This window comes from Stigmatopora argus, chromosome 4 (assembly GCF_051989625.1).
Source record: "Stigmatopora argus isolate UIUO_Sarg chromosome 4, RoL_Sarg_1.0, whole genome shotgun sequence".
Taxonomy (NCBI): domain Eukaryota; kingdom Metazoa; phylum Chordata; class Actinopteri; order Syngnathiformes; family Syngnathidae; genus Stigmatopora; species Stigmatopora argus.
The window spans coordinates 6,863,219-6,882,436 of record NC_135390.1 but is presented as its reverse complement, the minus strand read 5'-3'; the positions used below and the strand labels follow the sequence as shown (position 1 = coordinate 6,882,436).

The following is a 19,218-nucleotide window of genomic DNA, read 5'->3' as shown; positions in this document are numbered from 1 at the left end:
GTTATTTTCGTCCACTAATTTACTCCAAACACCCTCAACGTATTTACAAACAGTTTTGTTTCTAACAAACACTATTATGATTTAGGGTGGATTAAAAAAATATTAAGTGCAGTAGAACTATTGCATCTTGGCCATCTACAACAAACTAAGCTTTTTGAAAATTGGTCAAAAACTTTTAATAGCGTACGCTTCATTGACTGTAATATTGTAATATTATGGCAGATGACACCGGCGCAAAATGGACGACAGTTGATAACATATCTTCCCATTAACTCACCTTGTACAGCAGACATCTAGGTTTTTATTTGTGATCTAGTGAAGATTGCTCTGCCATAAAGAAAAGATGGCGTCGGTTTCGGAAATGTACGATGTAGGCTGGGAAGGTAAGGAAATTGTATGGTGTCACAACATTGTTCTTTTTTAGATTCTGCCGGAATTGTGGTGCAGTTTGAGTAAGATGATCGTTTGCTGATTTTACTAAAGTAAGAACAAACCAAGGGGAGAGCTAGCTCGCCGCTAGTAATATCAAGGCTAGCTTTAGCGTCACAATCCACAAAATAATAGGTAAATGACAGTCGATTTTACGTACGTGTGGTTGATGAGTTCATTTTAAAGTTAAGATGCAACAAATACAACTGTTTATGTTTTGCAGGACTCATTTCTAGCGTTAAGTCAAGTGTATATAAGATAAGGATACTTTACACTATTCTCTAGTAATGTCATGTGAAGTTTTACAGTAAAAATATAGTAAACGGTATTGCCACGCAAACAGTTACGGTTGAGAAATGTCTTGTTGAAATTTATATTCGACCTTGTTACATTCCCTTAAAGTAGATAACAAATTGAGATCATGTTTACCAACAGTCTCTTGGAGTTTCTTGGTTTAATTTATGCACCGTATCTGCAGAGATGCGAGACAAGTTGCGCAAATGGAGAGAGGACAACTGCAGAAACAGTGAACAAATAGTGGATGTTGGCGAAGAGCTCATCTGTGAACATTCATCTAAACTGGGAGATGACAGTAAGTGCATTTTTGATAACTAATTGCCCATTGAAAGAAGATTAGAAAAGTAGGATGATTTGTTAGTCAAAATGTATGAGTATGTCAAGATTAACTGTGTGTGTACAGTCGTACCTCTACTTAGGAATATCTCTAGGTACAAAAAAAATCAAGGTACGAAACTCTTTTATATAATAATGACCGTCCCATCATACAAAAGCAAGATCCAAGTTACGAAATTAGTTCCAGAACTTCTGTCGTAACTTGCATTTTTCGTGAGTAGAGCAGTACTTTACGCTCCACGGTCCTAAAAAAAACCTACCAACTAAACCCTTAAAAATGATCTAAGTTTCCCAATTTTGTGTGACATATGTGAAAAACACAAAAATGATAAGAATGATTTATTGATGTATTAAAATGAACGACAAGCATGCAAAAACATTTTCTATTCGTGCAGGAGTACAGTGCAGTGAAAGGAGGAAGCTAATGTTAGGCATTTGTAAGTAGAGGTGCCACTGTATATGTCAGTGGTTCTTAACCTTGTTGGAGCTACCGAACCCCACCAGTGTCATACGCGCATTCACCGAACCCTGCCTTAGTGTAAAATATATATCTATCTCTCTCTCTATATATATATACATATATTTTTTTTTTTTCAAATTCAAGATCTATAAATTCCTTGCAGCACTGATTGGCCAAGCAATGTCACGTGATCCTCTGCAGCCAGGGATGGTCAAGTGGGGCATTTTATCGTGAATAGACATGATGAGTCGACTTGTCTTGACCTCCGCGGCAGGGGCTCCTCCGAACCCCTGAGACCGACTCACCGAACCTCTCAGGTTCGATCGAACCCAGGTTAAGAACCACTGGTCTGTGTATATTCATTCTGCGGCTCGTGGTTAGTGTGTCGGCCTCACAGTTCTGGGATCCATGGATTGATCCCAGGTGGGTCCTCCCGATGTGGAATTTGCATGTTCTCCCTGGGCTTGCGCTGGTTTTCTCCGGGTCCTCCGGTTACCTCCCACACCCCAAAAGGGAGGATAACCGATATTTCGAGCCGATATTCAGCGAGAGCGCGCGTGAGTGAGGGCGAGCATTCAATTTTAGTTTTATGGCGGTAAGGGAACAGATGGTTAATTGAAGCATAGCAGTCGCAACAACATCTAAACCCTCGACTTCACGAGCAGCTCATCGTTTGAGCCAAGTGAGAGGAGAAGCTTGGCTGAATCTGAGTGGAAATAATCCAGTTTTTAATTGATTTCTTCATATCGACCAATTGAATTAAATAAAGGCCGATATGATACACGTCAAATGTCCAAATACCGGCCCACATAATCGGCCCGACTAATTATTGGTCAATCACAACACTTGACTTGGGACTACTGTGCGTGTGTTTCTGAATTTTCGCACACATTTCGCACAGCAGGGCATTTTAATTTTAAAATATAGCATAAAAAATTAATGATTCTATGTTTCGGTTAACCTCCCACAGCAGCTACATACTTACTTTTCAGCTGTTTCCCGTCCGCTAAACAATGTTGCCTATTGTTAAACATGATCTATTTTTTTTCTGGCAATATAATGCAACTATTATTTAGTGGCTATCTAGCCTTAAACTAACCTAACCAACCTAATCTAAAAATGAGTAATTGCATTTTTTGAACCTAAAACTTTCAGGAAAAACAAATGGATGAAACAGAACAATGCAAAAATAATTTGTGACTTATGATTTACATATCATCTTGTGCCAACTAGGGGAGTGGAAAAGTATTTTTCATTTTGTTTTGTTTCTCTTCTGCCCAGTATGGATTATTTATGAGCAAGTGATGATTGCAGCGTTGGACTGCAGTCGGGATGACTTGGCTCTGGTAAGATTGATGGTCCATTCTTTTTATTTATTTATTTATTTTTTTCACACGCAAGAACTTCAAAAGCAATCGCTTTCTTTCAAGGCTATTTTCCAAGTTGTAGAATCATCTTTGCAATGTGTGTAAATGCAGTTCGTATTTGCCCGAACGGCAACGTTCCCTCTAAGATGCGCAACTGCACAATTGCTCACTGGTCGCACACTCAGCGCACAAGAAAACCTATCCAAGTTAATTAGATACATATAACTTTTTTTCTGTATCATTGTGCTGTGTAATTCAGTGAGTGACAGGTGTCCAGCCAATCATAGGAAACGATGCAATTAACGCTACTCATCCAATCACAGCATTGACAGGACAGTGCAGCAGAGCTAAGTGACACTAATGCAAACTCTACTAAGTGAATGTGATCCGTTGACTCCCCAAAGTAAATAAGAACTCTTCTTCCTATAATTTGGAATGGCTATCGCAGCATGGGAAAATAGAAGAACAAGCAGTGAAACTTGGTGACATTTTTTCCCTTTCGAGTGAGAAAGGTCTGCTCTGCAAAACATGCAGTGAAGCTAAAGTTGTTAGCGAGTTTTCTGATGGAAAAATATGGAGTAAATCAAAGCTCGACTACCTCAAGCGACACATTCAGTAGAAAGGTCATTTGAATGAAAATGAGAAGTGAGAAGGACAGACGTGCAAAATAAGGTAAACTTTAAGTCAGATTTGTGTATATTCTCGTGAGATTTATTAAGATTTTGTATTCATGGATATTAATCATTACATTTTGTTATGAGTAGATCCTTTTTGAGTAGTAGAAATGCTTCTGCTAATGGTAGGTATGATACTGGTGTGTAGCCATAGTAAGCACTTCTGATCTTGCTCACAGTGGTCCTCAGTGTGCTTAGGGAAGTTGTCTGTATGCCCACACATGAAAGATTAGAAGGAACATTGCCAACCGGTATAACTTTATGAAACGTATAATTATTTGAGGGTTGGAATTGGAAAGGACATACAGAATACAGGTTGTCATACACTGATTCAATATATACTTTGATAAGCGTGATGCGCTCACAGCTTGCAAAGTCAAGCTAACTAGCACATGAGAGAACAAGCCAGCTTCACTCTGCTGACCTCACTTGGACTACTCATAAATTAATTTCTTATTTATTGTTTATTTATTTGTCCATCTGTTGTTATTTGTGCACTATGTGGTGAAAGCTTTAAATCTCATTGTACTTGTATAATGATAATAAAAGCATTCGATTCAATTTGAAATGACCCAATCAAGATCAAAATTAGAATGATTGTTGCGTGTTACTTAGGAATTAAGTTATTTGTTACAAAACTCATTAAATTTCCTTTCATCCTGTATTTTCTGTCGAAGATGAAACGAATCAGTTTTTTCTCAGCGAATGTACTGTAAAGGATACTTGACTCATTTACAAAAATCCCGTCCTGGTTTTGCAAACACTTCAAAATATTTTCTTTTTCCTGTATTTAAATGCAAACAACAACAAATGTAGTAAAACAATTTCCCGCCACTTTGTGTTAGATTTTGTTGTCTCTTAAATGCGAAAACCATGTTATTTTTTTTAATTTAAGAAAACCATTATTTGGACAGTAGGCTCACGTAACTGGGCAACCAAGGTAAAAAATACTCGATGTATTTTGGGTATTTTAGGTTGGACAGTGTTTTATGAAAGCAAAATGAGCCAAAATCTGCAAATTACACTTCTTTCTTTCCTGTGCTGAATGGAGCATAAAATAGTTTAGTTGATCCCGCCAACTATAATTGGTGTCTCTTGTCTGCCCGCGTCCTTGCAGACCTGTCTACAGGAACTGAGGAAGCAGTTTCCTGATAGCCACAGAGTGAAGCGATTATCGGGCATGAGGTTGGAAGCTTTGGAAAGGTAAGCATGAAGCACCAAAATCTACAAAATGGGTGGATACAACTTAATTTTTGTGATTTGATTCTAATGGGATTTGAAATCAGAAGCACTTGACAGATTGTGAAACAATAGTTTGAGTGTGCATATGTTCAGAAATGTTTGAGGGTTGATGGTAGTACTATTTTTGTTGGATCACTCTACATAAATTTACTGAACTGGGTAATGCATAAAAAGCTTTGACACTGGGTTGCCCTTGAGTCGGAGTTAGGGATTCCCTGGATGGACGTGGTCAGATCCCACTGTTATTCTCAGGATCCTTCAATCTCTGGTTTTGGTCCTAGCACAAATTAGTCTATCTGGAAGTAAATGTTTACGTCACTTTACTTGTCTTCCTTTCTGTCATTTTTTAACACCCTATAGAATAACTTCAGTCTTCTATATTAAGTAACCTTAACACATTAGTCAGTTCGTGTTAATAAGTCTTCACTTAAAGTCAACCCTAACCCATTACTCCAAAAACGCCCCCGTCCTTCCAAATCAGTGAGTGGCCTGCTTCCCAATGTCATTGGAAATATTCCAAAGTGTGGCTGAGTAATAATGTGAGTGTGACAGAGGCAGCTGCTCTGGACTTGAAGCTTTTCAGTGCTAATGGAAAACAGTTGCTTCTTTCTGTTGTAGTACGGGTGTTGGGATACCGTCTGATCACATAATGGACACTGACTTTGACAGTTAAAACATTCATTGTTAACATTTGAAAAGGTAAAAAAACCTGACAATTGTCATGTGCCTGATGACATACAAAAGATAATACCCATCACATTCTATTTTAGTTTGTCGAATCGGGTCACCCATCAAACACCTTTGGGTCTTAGTTAATTATGTCCACCAATTTTAGGTACCCAAGTTGGCATGTAATGTGACATCAAGGGCCAGGACACAAACCGTCAACTCAACAATATGGTTGCAGATTAAAGCATATTCGAACAAAGTAATGTGTTATTGAACGAAGTAATGTGTTATGGTTTAAAGATGAACGGGCTACAATCGTACAAATATAATATTCAAAAGAAAGAGCTTTGTTTGGATGGAATTTGTGACTCATTGTGAAATGATACCAGACTCTCACAACGTTGGTTGTGTAACCTGCAACCTACACTTAAATGAGTGTTTATTTCATCCTTAAGATCACCACTGATTACTGTATAGCCTTGCTGTAATCATAGAAATATGCATGTTGCTGTATACAGAAACTTGATTCTGCCCAAACTGTTTGATTTCCCCACCACCTAATTTTACAAGATTGAAAGTGGATTGTGTAAAAACTTGAGATTTTCTTTTCTTTTTTCCTGAAGGTATGATGAGGCCAACAAGCACTATGATGCCATTCTTCAAGATGACCCCACAAATACGGTAAGACTTTCTCAACCAGGGTTCCATGGCATCTTGGTTTGTATTCAATAAATGAGCATTATTACTGGTGCCAAAAAATGGTACTACAACTAGCAGGATAAAACTATTGAGAGCTTGCCATGCTCTCTACCCCTTCAAGTTGCCAGTTAAACACTTTGCCAAAAAGAATCATGCTGTGTTAACACACTAATGTTGCATTTGAATCAGAAAAGACAGGGGCTAAAAGTTACACAAGTTACCCATGATCATTTGACCATACAGCATGTGAACTCTACAAACATGTAAAAAATGAATCAATATAAATTTACAGCATTAAACAGTAAAACGTTTTGGATTTCTAAATTTAGTTTTAGATTTGTGCTTTGCGTCGTAAAACTATGTTTATGCTACTTAGAGTAATAACCAAACTGAAGCTCTGAAATGGTATGCAGGGGAAAAAAATCCATAATAAAGCCGAGAAAAGAAAAAATATGGTCATTATACAAACTTTAGCCATGACAACCATTTAAAATAAATAGAAAAAAAATGAAATACGATAATCAGAATGGTTGACTAGGTAACTTCTTGATGGTGAAAACAGAGCTCTACGTAAAGGGTTTTGAGCGATTCAATAAAAGGCAACTGTTCATGGCATTTCCTCCAAACTCAATAGGGCAGAAGTGTAGGTCAAACAAATGAGAAGCAAACAACTCATTTGCAGGAGGAAAAGGAAGGCCAAGGTCGACTTTGCCCAGAAAGTACAGTGACAAACCTCAAAATTCCTATTTTTACATCATGTTCTATTCATGCTGGGAAATCCAATGACAGGGAATTTGGGGAATTCCGGAGGTATCTTTGCAAAAGGAAATGGTCATCTATTTTGCAGGACACTAGTACCACCCAAATGAGCACTGTCTCTCAGCCTCATGTTGGGATGGAACAAGCCTTCGGTCCTCAGATTGTCAAGTAATAACTGCAGACCTCTTCTTACACAATTTTATTTTTGGACTGGGAGTAGTGATGGATGGTGCTGCAGAAAGTCATCAGCCATTAGCCAACTCTCTTGCTGTAAGACTATCACAAGCAAAATATCCTACAGGTTCAGGAGTCAGCTGTGGATAGGCCTGAGAAATGACGGAAAATTGGTGACCACAAAGAAGACTTGCAAAGCATGCCAGCATACAAAACAGAGATTGGAAAGTGAGCTGTTGTAATTACAGGCTGTGGAGTAGATGTGGTACCCATTGACCAAAGTTGTTGAATAGACAAAAAAATTCTCAAGGTTTTTTCTTTTTACCACGACAGTATCCGATAAAAAAAAACAAAAAAAAAACAAACAATTTAAAAAAAAAAAAATGATACAAACCTGATCCATTCCATGGCTTTTTATCATGTTTTAACAGCAACTACCTGGAAAAATCCTTACAGCATACCTGTCAATCTTGGCCAATTGCTCCCCTTATTAATGATTTCAATTCCCCTTATTAAGCGATAATAAACCGTACAAAGGCAAGACGGCCCATATTTACTCACATAGGGCGCACTTAAAAGTCTAAAATGTTCCCCAAAGAGGACGTAGTGCCCAATCAGTCGGTGCGCCCTTTGTATGCACTAAATTCAAGATTCTGTAGATGTCGCTGTATAACGGTGACAGCTTGACTGTCTGGGTACATTACTTGCTGACGCGCTATATTTATATAGTGAAGAGGCGGACGTGTGAAAGGGGAATGCGCGTGCGCATATCATGCTTAAAGCATGACAATATTAGACCCGAAATGGGTAAAACGAGATCGGTTTGACAAAAAAACATAGTTAAAAAAAAGTTCCCCTACAAAAGTTGTTATACGGCGTACACAATTTGAAATGATCATAAAATGTACAAAATACGGGAAAAACATAACTTGACAGGTGTGTTATATGCAAAGGTAAACACAGTTCGATTTAAAAAGAGCAGCATTATAAGTAGGTCTTTCAGAAAAGTGGAGATGCATTATTTTATTGGTAAATTATATAAATATCACATTCACCACCTAAATACGAATTATTATTATTGAATAAATCCCAAATCACATATCTGCTACCTGCTTTGTTTGTGATCCATCAGAATAATACTCTGAATGTTAACCATTTTTTGGGTGCACGGAAACAAAACTTCCCACCAGGTGTCTAGGCTGTTCTGTTTTACAATCAGTTGCGATAAAATGTGGGATTAACTGTGATGCCCTTGCAGGTCCATGTCCCGGCTCAATAAGTGATAGGATGTTAGAAAAAAAGTCCAAATTTATAGCCCCCAAGACATAGCTCGCACATTGTCCCAATGGTTTTGGCAATGTGGGACGTGAGGAAGCTCCACTCAATCAAGTAGAAGTCCATAAATAAAGTAAGGTATGGCAGGGCAGTGTACTTTGAATGGAACAGCAGCTTCTTGTTGAGTTTTTCACTCACACCCAATTGGGGGTGCAAACAAAGGAAAATGTCAGAACAGTGGAAGTGATCATTTATAATTTTGATAAATGAGAGTCTTATCTTTCTAGGTCAATTCAGCATCAAAATGAAGTGGCAAGCATTTTTCAGCTCATGTAAATTGGACAAATAAAGCTTTAGATGCAGCAGCTGCCAGAAGGAAGCCTTGCATTTGGGATTTGGCCATTGTGGCATTTCCCCAAATGGTTCTGTCATGACTCAGTACGTCATCGTTGGCTGTGAGCTCATTTGTTAACATTGCCACTATCTCCTGTAATGTATTCACTTCTTCATTTAAAAACTCCATTACTGGATTAAATGCACTTCACTATATCAAACTGTTTTTGTAGTTGTTCTCATGGTGGTTGTTGTAATACACCAATTGATGATCAGTTGTAGTCATGGTGAAATATTAAGGATTCTATGCAAAGATACAATGAAATTTGGATGTTGTTTATTTTCTTGTCTTCAGGCTGCCAGGAAACGCAAAATCTCAATATTGAAGGCCCAGGGAAAGAGCCTTGAAGCTATCCGGGAACTCAATGAGTATTTAGAGCAGTAAGTCACTTCACTTCTCACCACATTAGCTGGCTATATGGAATCAGCCAGGTTGTGAATAGCAAATTTCTGCAAGTAACTAACACTTCCTTAATTTATTTAAAAATGTTCTTGATAAATCAAACAAATCCATGCATAGGGCAGCCAGTTGGACGAGTGGTTAGCACGTCGGTCTCACAGTTCCTGGGTCGAGGGGTCGGTCCTCACTATATGGAGTTTGCATGTTATCCCCAGGCTTGCATGGGTTTTTGCACGGCAACGCGCTCGTAACATAACATAAACAAATTTAAATGAACTTGGATTACGATGCGCACACTAAAAAATAAGTTTAATCTAACCTAACACTAAACTTAATTCTAATTTTGTTTGATATTTTTATACCTTCCTTCTCCCGGGTTGGCTCTATTTGCCCCGCCTCTACACTGACTTTCAGTCAATATCAAGGGTTGTTTGAGTTTGTATTCCCTTCAAAATATTCCCAAAATGATGCACACAAATGTCCTCACAATAGGATAACGCACAACCACTTGCCAACGAGTAGTATATACGCCATTCGCACTGACTAACGGAAAAAAACCCTGAAAAAATGCAACACTCCGCCCAGTGCTCGCAGAGACATTACAAAGAGGGAGTTGCGACCACAGAGACATTACACGAGGGAGTTGTGGGGAGAGAGACAGTGCCCATGATGTTCTTATGAGCAGCCTCTCGCGTCCGCTGTCTGCTCGTATATCAAAATTTGTTACGTATCTCAAGATAAATATCTGCTCAAAATTTTACTCGTGTCTCAAATTGCTCGTATGTCGGGGCCCTCGTATGTCGAGGTACCACTGTATAACATAGGGGTTTGAATCACCAATGATACAATATTAATTCTATTTGCTTACATTACAAAATATGTCATGATTCCATTTTGACTTGATTCAAGAGTCACATTTTTGATTGTTTCTTTACTTATTAACACAGCCAGTTTTAGCTAATTTGACTGATCTCTTTGTTTTCACAGGTTTGTTGGGGACCAGGAAGCATGGCATGAGTTGTCAGAACTCTACATAAATGAGCATGAGTGAGTACTTTTGCGTTATGCCAAAAAAAATATTCACATGTGCACAAATTCTAGTGATATTATAGAGTCGAGTCATTATTTGGCAGCGTATGGAGTACAAGCACGTTTGTGCATCTTCATTGATGAGGTCTGAGATATTGTTAATGGATCAGAAATTTTCACAGGTTGGTTCAATCCGAAATGTGAATTTAACTTGTATCGGAACCCGCTACAGATGCTGGATCAGATTCCTCCCATCACTAACCCTAGCATGCTTCGATCAAAGTTAAATGCTGCTGTTTCTTAAATCAGGCATCCATGTGTGAGATCCATGGAGGCCAACTGTTCTGTTTTGCCATATTTATTCACAAACACTTCCCATGTATTCCTGTAATACAGCTGTTGAAGTGCCTGTTAGTTTTAGTGAACACACCATCATTGCGCCTTACTTGAGTGATTGAGCAGAAAAAAAGTGGTGGCCAGGATCTAGGGTCTCCACGAGAATGATCAATTACCCATGCTCGTTCTTGCATCCCACAAGTCATTCATGGTTGGCACCCATGACTTGACAGGGGTTTCCAACAAATCTGTTGGCATTTACTCAGTGTGGGTTCGAAAGAACCGTGAATCTTAAATTGTTAAACGACAACATTGTCTTGTAAATAATTCATTCGGTATTAGTATTTTGTATTTTTATATTTTGGGAAACTGATTTTTTTCTTCAGAGGTACCCTACAATCTGACTACATATCCTAAAAATGTAGAACATTTATGGCCCGGCGGTTAGCGCGTCGGCCTCGCAGGTCTACGGTCCCGGGTTCGAATCCAGGTTGGTTCACCTGTGTGGCCTGCGTGGTTTTTCCTCTGGGAACTGTGGTTTCCTCCCACATTCCAAAAACATGCATGATAGGCTTATTGGACACTAAATTTCCTGTAGGCATGAGTGTGAGTGTGAATGGTTGTCCGTTTCCTTGTGCCCTGCGATCAGCTAGCCACCGATTCAGGCTGTCCCCCGCCTGTGGCTCGAAGACAGCTGGGATAGGCCCCAGCACCCCCTCACGAATATGGTTCAGTAGTATTGCTGATACTGTCGTAACAGACAAAAAAACTGATATTGCAGGTGCTTGTGAGCACCCATGGAGTGTTTGTTGGCCAGTGATATTGGGATGAAATTTCTTGGAAAGAATTGAAAAGGTAGGAGTCTGGCCATGTTACAAGGTTCTTGTTGGGGCTAATGGAAGAGACCCTGTTGCAAGCCAGCACCACTACTTGCTCACATCTGAAAGTCTTTATGGAGAGGAAGTGGTAATTGTAAGCAGCTCCCAACTTTCTGAGCCCTCTGATCTATTTTCTTGTGCAACCCCCTCCCTCTGTCTATTTCTTCCATTCTCTGTCCCCACCATCCTTTCCCTCCTATGCTGTTAATCTTTCAGCCAGTTACTATTGCAGGGTTTTGTGGCAGTTAAAGGGGGGCGGTAAATTGTATGACTTTTTTGCACCCTAAAATGTAAAGCATTTCCATAATTATAGTTTCTCAGTAATGTGTTGTTATTTATTTTGATTTTATTATTTTAATTTATTAGAGTCATTGTTGTTCATGAAACAAAAATTCAACTCCCATGCCAATGTATACTTTGTGTTGCTCACCGCACAGAACCAGTTAACCAAGGAAAGATTCCCAGTGAGAAAGGGGCAATGACAATGCTGAATAAGATCATCTTAGTTTTCAGGGACAATGCCTTGCTAAAGGGCTTCTCGACAGTAGCCAGCAAACTAAAATTTCTCCAAGTAATATTTTTTTTTTTGTACAATTTTGTCATAGTATGAACCAGACCCGTGTTTTGCAAGTCCTGACACAATGAGTTTTATATAGACATATAGGTATTGAGGCAAAATTCGTGAAATGTGTAGCATTTTTAAATGATTGGGGAAAACATTTTTGCCTGATTATTTATTTATTTATTTATTTCAAGCTGGCAGTACGTATCAGTGGTGATGGAACATTTGCACATGGCGTAAACTAAATGCTAACACTTTCATGTGAAGGTGTTGAATGCTGTAACCGCTAAACTAAGCTCCCTTGCTGGCTGCCAGTGGGCGGCTTCCGGAAAGTCCAGGCGAGGATAACCTTGGCTCATACGAGACGCAAGTGCGCCAGAGACCCACCGTTAGCTGCGCACGTCCTGTCGTGCTGTCTCAAGCCTGCTGGCTCCGGACCTCTGGGCACAAGGGCTGGCAATGTCACCCAATTTGAAGCCTCAAGGCTACCTATATAGTGCAAGTTGACAGCAATTGCTTTAGCAGGAGCTAGCAGGACAATATTTTTTGACAATATATACCTGTTACTTTAGCCCAGTTTTATAAACACACCATTAGGAATCACACCACCTGTTAGACTGAAAGCAACTGAGTGGCCATTTGGAAAATCCAGGAGCTCACTGCTTAATTATTTTCCATATTTTTCACAGCTACGGAAAAGCTGCATTTTGTCTTGAAGAGCTGATGATGACCAATCCCCACAATCACTTATATTGTGAGCAATACGCTGAGGTGGGTAACACTGGTTATTAAGCATCGAAGCAAAATAAATATTAAACATCCCAAACAGTACAATCGTTAAAGAAAACAGCAATATGTATAGATTAATCTCTCCCAACCAAAGGGATTTTCTGCACATCTTCTTTTTTCATTACTAGTACTTACCACTACTCTGCCCATCTTATTGTGATGTTTCATTCCTAACAGGTCAAGTACACGCAGGGAGGCTTGGAGAACTTGGAGTTGTCTCGAAAGTATTTTGCCCAGGCTCTAAGGCTGAACAACAGAAACATGAGAGCATTGTTTGGGCTCTATATGGTGAGTAGCGATAGAAAAGAGAAAAACTGCCCACGAGGTGTGTCAAGTACTGTGCAAGCCAATATATTCAGTGTATTCTTTTTAGTGGGGAATAGGGCTGTCAGACAGGTCATCTTATTGCTGACTCAGATGGTGAACTCAAGCATTGGAAAGTCCATCCCCACTGGAGCTCTTTAAATAACACCCCCTTGTTGGAAAGTTTTTTTTTTTAATGATGGTGACTTAAATAAATAATGTCATGGGCTAAAAGAAGGTGAAAGAATTGCTGGAAAACGGTTTCTTCCAGGTGCTTACATTGATAGTAGTGTTAGCGTGCATGGACATTTTTGCTATTGCAAATGCATCATGTGAAAGTGAGACCTGACATAAGAACACAAACGAGAAGGGTGCATGGAATTAGAGGTGTGGAGGGGAAGCAGTTTTAACACAGAAAGCCCTTCTGTTTTCCATGTGGAGCACTGGCATTCTTCATATAATCCAAACAATTTAAAACAGCATACCTCTGATACTCCTCAGAAGGCTGAGTAACATGTATGAGGTACAGAGTTGGGATAAATGGAGACATTCGCTTCCTATAACATTTATATTTGCCTGGAGAAAAAGCAGACCTTATATGATTTCCTGACAAGTCATCCGGCAACACTTCAGTCTTAACGGAGTCCTTCAGGTGATATTTTGTAGTACATCTACAGTTCGGTATGAGTGTGTTTCATCACCTAGTCTTGCAGGTCCAGATCTCGACAGGTGCAAGATGCTTGGTCACCAGGTTGCACAAACTTTGACAGTTCTACAGACAAACTGGTACCATTGACCACAATTGGTCTGCGGCTACGTTATTTGCAACACAAGCGGGGATTCCCAACCATAATCGTGCCCTTTGTCATGCAGCTTGACATCATCTAAATTGTGGTTCTGTTAAGTTAAAAAAAAATAGATGCCTCACCATTCTATGGAAAAATGACATGTAGATTGGTTTGTTGTTACAATTTTAGAATTCTCGTAGGGTGAGTTTTAAACTGCACACAGGGGAAGTCCTCTTGGTGTGCTGTGTAGAAATGGTGGCAGGAACATGGAATAGACATAGCTTTTGTGGTTTGGAGGACAGCCATTAGGTCATGCAGAGATCATGATTCACATGTTCCCTAGTACCAAGTATTTTGTGGCAAGATATTTTGCACATGAAGTTATTTTATTTCCCTGAAGATATTGTGCTTGAGATATTAGGTCCCTATGAACTAATGTTTGACACATGAAGCATTTAAACACCATCAATTACTTGGTGTTGACATTTTTCCCCTCTTCTCAACAAAGGCATCCTTTATTTTTTTTCTGGTTGTTTTGCTTTTTACTTTGCCATTCTGTTAGTCTCATGAATGCGGAAGATGGAAGAAATGAATTCACCCTATTGTGATACAACACAAATCCCTTCTCTCCTTTGCCTTTCCACTCTTTTAGTCTGCAAGTCACATAGCTGCCAGCCCAAAGGTCAGTGCCAAAGTGAAAAAGGATAACATGAAGTATGCTGCCTGGGCTGCCAATCAAATAAATAGAGCTTATAAGGTCAGTGACATCAACATTATCTGCAGTATGTGCATTATTATTGATTCATGTCCTTTTCAGATGTTTTCAATTCTGATGTCTTGGCCCAGGAAATGTTTTTACTTGTTACAGCATCACCACTAATCACATGGTTTCAGTCGTTAGTTTTTGGCTCTTTGCTTTCAAGGAATATGTTTACTAAATGCACCAGCCTTTAAACATCCATTTTACCAACAGTGAATGCAACTTTTTTTAAATAATCTGCAAGGGCATTTGACTACATCCACTAATGTCAATTTTAATTTCAATGTGATGTTCAAATTAGCTGTTACTAGCAAATTGGGGGAGATTTCCTCTAAAGTAATTGATTGCAGATGAACACAAAAGTTTATTTGGTATGCCAAATATTCTTGGATTCCTGCAGTTTTACAATCACCAAACGATTTCAAAACGCAATAGTACATGTAGTACAGTGCTTTGATAAATTTCAGAAGACGATATACTGCAGTAGCAGAGCTGCCAACTTCTCTGGAATTCCCGGAGTTTACTCCGGACAAGTAACGCAAACTCCAGGACTCCTGACAACCTCCCTAAACTCCGTAAATTAAAAAAAAATGTCAGTTAATTTTTTTTGGGAAGCAACCATTTCGGAAAAGTACCAAATTTCCAATTTAAATGCCTCAAAATTCACACCATCGCTACGGCTTCCAACATCTTGATTCAACTGCACTGTAAACTGGATGAATTCGGTAGCACGAGTGCATTGTGAATCATCTGAGTTACAAGTTCTGACAAATGATTCATCCTGTGCGACTTCAGTGTGGCAATCGATTCGGAATCTATCACTTTAACATTTTCGTTTTTTTTTTCATAAGGTAAGCAAATATTATTTAGGCTGACTAAACCACCAGTATTTTCTTTTAAAACAAATCCAAAAGGACCTACAATTGCACATTGCACAACATGCAAGTGCGGGTGAGGGACCAGCTGAAAAACGTATGTTAATGTTTTGGAAATTGGAATATGCCAAAAAATGATTGAGAAATTATACTTTGTTCACTTATTATACTTCTTTTCATTAGGCTGTACTTTTTCAATAGTTTGCAAAAATACAACATTTCAATTAATGTAAAAACATGATAATAACAGTTTGATTTAAATTGTCCTGTTTTTATTTATTTATATCACATTTAATTTCGATTTTGTGCGAATTGCATGCACTCCTGATGAAAACATATAACTCCGGCCGAACTCCTTATCTTTGTGGTTTCTCTTACACCTTCTCATACATACAGCTGGCTGGTCGTGGGTCCAAGGAGAACAAGTGCTCTGTAAAGGCAGTGGAGGAGATGCTGGAATCCATGCAGATAACTATGTCCTAGGTGTCCTCTGGCTAGACCTTTCTGCTTCCTCCGGTGGGTGACCACACACTCTTGGAACCATATGGCAGCTGTAACAGCCCTATGACCTGAAGTGAAACTTAATCTAGCATGGGTTTGTTTTGTTTTGTGCCCTTTCAAGTTGGGGTCTGGTAATTGGCTGAATTTTTTATCGGCAGTGGCCGAATGTCACTTCCTCCTAAAAGGAAAACATTTGTCCTCCATCTGATAATTAACATGCTTTAATATATTTTACGTTTACTTGTCTTGAGCTAGGGAGCAACAATAATGTACACAATAGGGTAAGATGTACAGTAAATGCTATTTATTGCGACATTGAAGACCTGTTTGCACTGATGAATATCTAAGAAAACTTGCCTTTTTGTCAAATCTGTAATGATGTCTTAATAAAAGTTTAACTGATTATAGATTCATTGGGTGGTTTAGTTGTTAAGGTTTTTTTTGTCTGTCTCCATTCATTGAAATGTTTTACAAGGGTGAGCCACATCAATAATTACTTAACCCAAATGGGATCTGTACTGCAGCAGGATTTAGAATTTTTCTTTGTATATTAATTTCCCAATTTTTTCTTTGCAGTTATCCGAGGCAGCAGCTTCATCAACTTTTGAACATTGTAGAATGGGTCTTGATGTTTTCCTTTGAGAGAACCATCCATAGTGAATTGGAAAGCAGAACAAAAACAATGTTTGAGGTGGAGCCTTACACAAAACAGTCTATCAAAATAATCTTCAATCTTAACCTGTCACTCAAACATCCATGTTCTGTTTTGTGTGGCCGACTTTCCATTTAGTATATATTTGAAAATATGGTACCTTTACTCACAAAATTAATTTGTTCCGGAATGGTTTCATGAACATTAAACATAATAAGCATTTTACATGTAAATTCCCTAATCACTTCCAAAGTTCCCAATACTACCCCGTAAAAATAACAAAACAAACAAAATAAAAACGTAATCTTTTCTATTTCGAGACGTTCATACAGAGGCAGCACTATACGTAGTGGAATTTTGGAATGTTAGATAATTTACCGTACATCATCCACCCATTTTCTAAACTGCTTATCTGCTGAACGCTCACAGCTGACTTGGAGTCTACTTCAGGAAAAGGCCAATTGCATGGCACATATAGGCAACCAATTACACTCATTCACACTGCAGGACAATTTAGATTCCTAAAAGAACCATAATTACAAAAGGCATTATTTTGGAATACGAGTATCCATGAGAATTCAACCACTTCAAATCCACGACATCAGTATTGTGAGGTATATTTTCTCGGTATTTCACATATGACATATGTAGTAGTGAAATTTTGTAGATAGGGCACACTGAATTGATTAACTCATTGAAGCAAGAGTGCCATCTATAGTTTGACTGAAGAATTAATAATTGCATTTTATGGAAATTCTCAATGAAATGAGTGATCGGATTTACCTGAAAGTGCTCTTGCTGTCAAATGTATAAAAATCTTTCTTTTGTTTTTCTTAAACTAAATTGTAAATTAATTGTACGTTATTTGTTCCAACCTGCACGTTTTTTTGGGGGGTATATTCATGTGGCAAATGTATCCACACAGTTTGGTCTTTTAATTAACGACATTTTTTTAATCGAGTTAAGATTACAAAAATTAGCGTATTAAGCCATTTTGTTTTTGTAATTAAAGGGAAAGGCATAAATTGTTGCATTTTCATTAGTTTTAAAGATAATAACCAGACAATTGGACTCAAGCAATATGCACTCGGTCACAATTCTACAATCCAACTCAAACTTGAAGATAAGAACAAAAAGAAGGAAAAAAAAAACAGACTTCCAAAAAGTACCTCTTACAGGTGTGGTAACTTTGTCCACAAAAGCAATTTACTTTTAAAACGCTGACAACTATAGCTATTTTCTTGGGTTGTTGATACATTCTTCATCTTGTAAGGATACTATGTCAAGAAAGCTAAGGTGTTTTTATATTATAAATAAATTAAGGAATTTATAACAAAAAAATGAGGGCCATTTTGATGAACATTCCTTCATTTATTTTCTGTACCGCTAATTCTCAAGGGACAAGGGACGCGTGGGGTGCTGGAGTCTTTCCCAGGCAACTATGGCCACCAAGCGGAGGACACCCTGAATTGTTGGCTAGCCAATCGCAGGGTACAAGGAGATGGACAACCACTCACACTCATACCTAGGAGTGATTTAGACCAACCTACTCTGCATGTTTTTGGGCTGTGGGTCGCCATGCAATCACAGGGCAGACAAACCTGGATAAAAACAACCATTCATATATCTACAATTATATTTAAATTGAACCACCATACATGTTTTTCTTTAAATTATGGGAGGAAATTGAAGCACCTATGAAAAATGCGTGACCAAAATGAGACTAACTGTATTTTATGTAATCTAATATGTTCATAATAAACAAAACTTTAAAATTGTCATTTTCAATCCTAGTTGCATTGATTGAGAAATATGATGGTTACTGTTTTACCATTATTTATGAACACAAAAGACTTAACTCTTAACTAATTTTGGTTACGGAATTTAAAACTCGTCACTGTTTTCCTCATGAGTTTTTTAAACTAGCCACGGGAAGGGTTTAAAATGTCACTTCCATTGTTGTTCTTCGTCATGAGAAGACTGAGATGGATACTCCTCTGTTATTTGTGGGCCGATCTGAATTATTATTTTATTTTTTTTACCTAAGGCTGATTAATTTTGGATTTACATACGTTAGTCCAGTTATCCAAAAAAGGCAGTACGAAGTCATATTTAGTTTTGTTAGCGGGTGGTCATAGTTCACTTGATCTTTTTTTTAGCTGTAGGATCCCCATTTTTATTTAAAAAAATGTGGCAAATACCTGTACTTAAGATATATACTTGCTTTATTAAAAAAATGTACAAGAAATGTAAAAACACTTGACTGAGAGAGAAAAACTAAGTTCAGTTTGGAATTCTTCACCCAATATTTATTGGAAACAGCTTTCGGATGCAAAGCTTTTTATTTTGGTATATTAATATTTGCTAAGCCACTTGGTGTGATAATTAAAATTTAAACCATATATATGCACACAGGGCTTTGCTTGGATTAGGCTAGATACCATTGGTTGTGAAACCCTTTGAGAAGTGAAGCAACTGGCAGCAGGTAGAGCATGTTTTCTTTTTACTTTGTCCTGGGATTCCAGGAGGCTGCAATCTTTTTCAAGAAGCTAGCCAATGGAAATGTGAGAC

General features: G+C 38.3%; 1 protein-coding gene across 3 annotated transcripts; it reads left to right on the top strand.

Annotated features, from left to right (window-relative positions):
• Window positions 1-268: 268 nt before the first annotated feature.
• emc2 (ER membrane protein complex subunit 2) lies at window positions 269-18,426 on the top strand. 3 transcript variants are annotated; one of them, XM_077598998.1, is made up of 12 exons: window positions 269-383; window positions 908-1,021; window positions 2,804-2,868; window positions 4,681-4,766; window positions 6,098-6,155; window positions 9,070-9,155; window positions 10,162-10,221; window positions 12,669-12,750; window positions 12,946-13,056; window positions 14,512-14,616; window positions 15,891-16,010; window positions 16,572-18,426. In XM_077598998.1, the coding sequence occupies exons 1-11, from the start codon at window positions 344-346 to the stop codon at window positions 15,975-15,977; spliced, it is 894 nt and encodes a 297-aa protein (XP_077455124.1). In that variant the 5' UTR covers window positions 269-343; the 3' UTR covers window positions 15,978-16,010; window positions 16,572-18,426. The 3 variants fall into 3 exon arrangements, with proteins under 3 accessions (XP_077455124.1, XP_077455123.1, XP_077455125.1); XM_077598997.1 differs by lacking the exon at window positions 16,572-18,426 and having other exon boundaries at window positions 15,891-16,408; XM_077598999.1 differs by lacking the exons at window positions 269-383; window positions 16,572-18,426 and adding an exon at window positions 396-564 and having other exon boundaries at window positions 15,891-16,408.
• The last annotated feature ends 792 nt before the right edge of the window (window positions 18,427-19,218 follow it).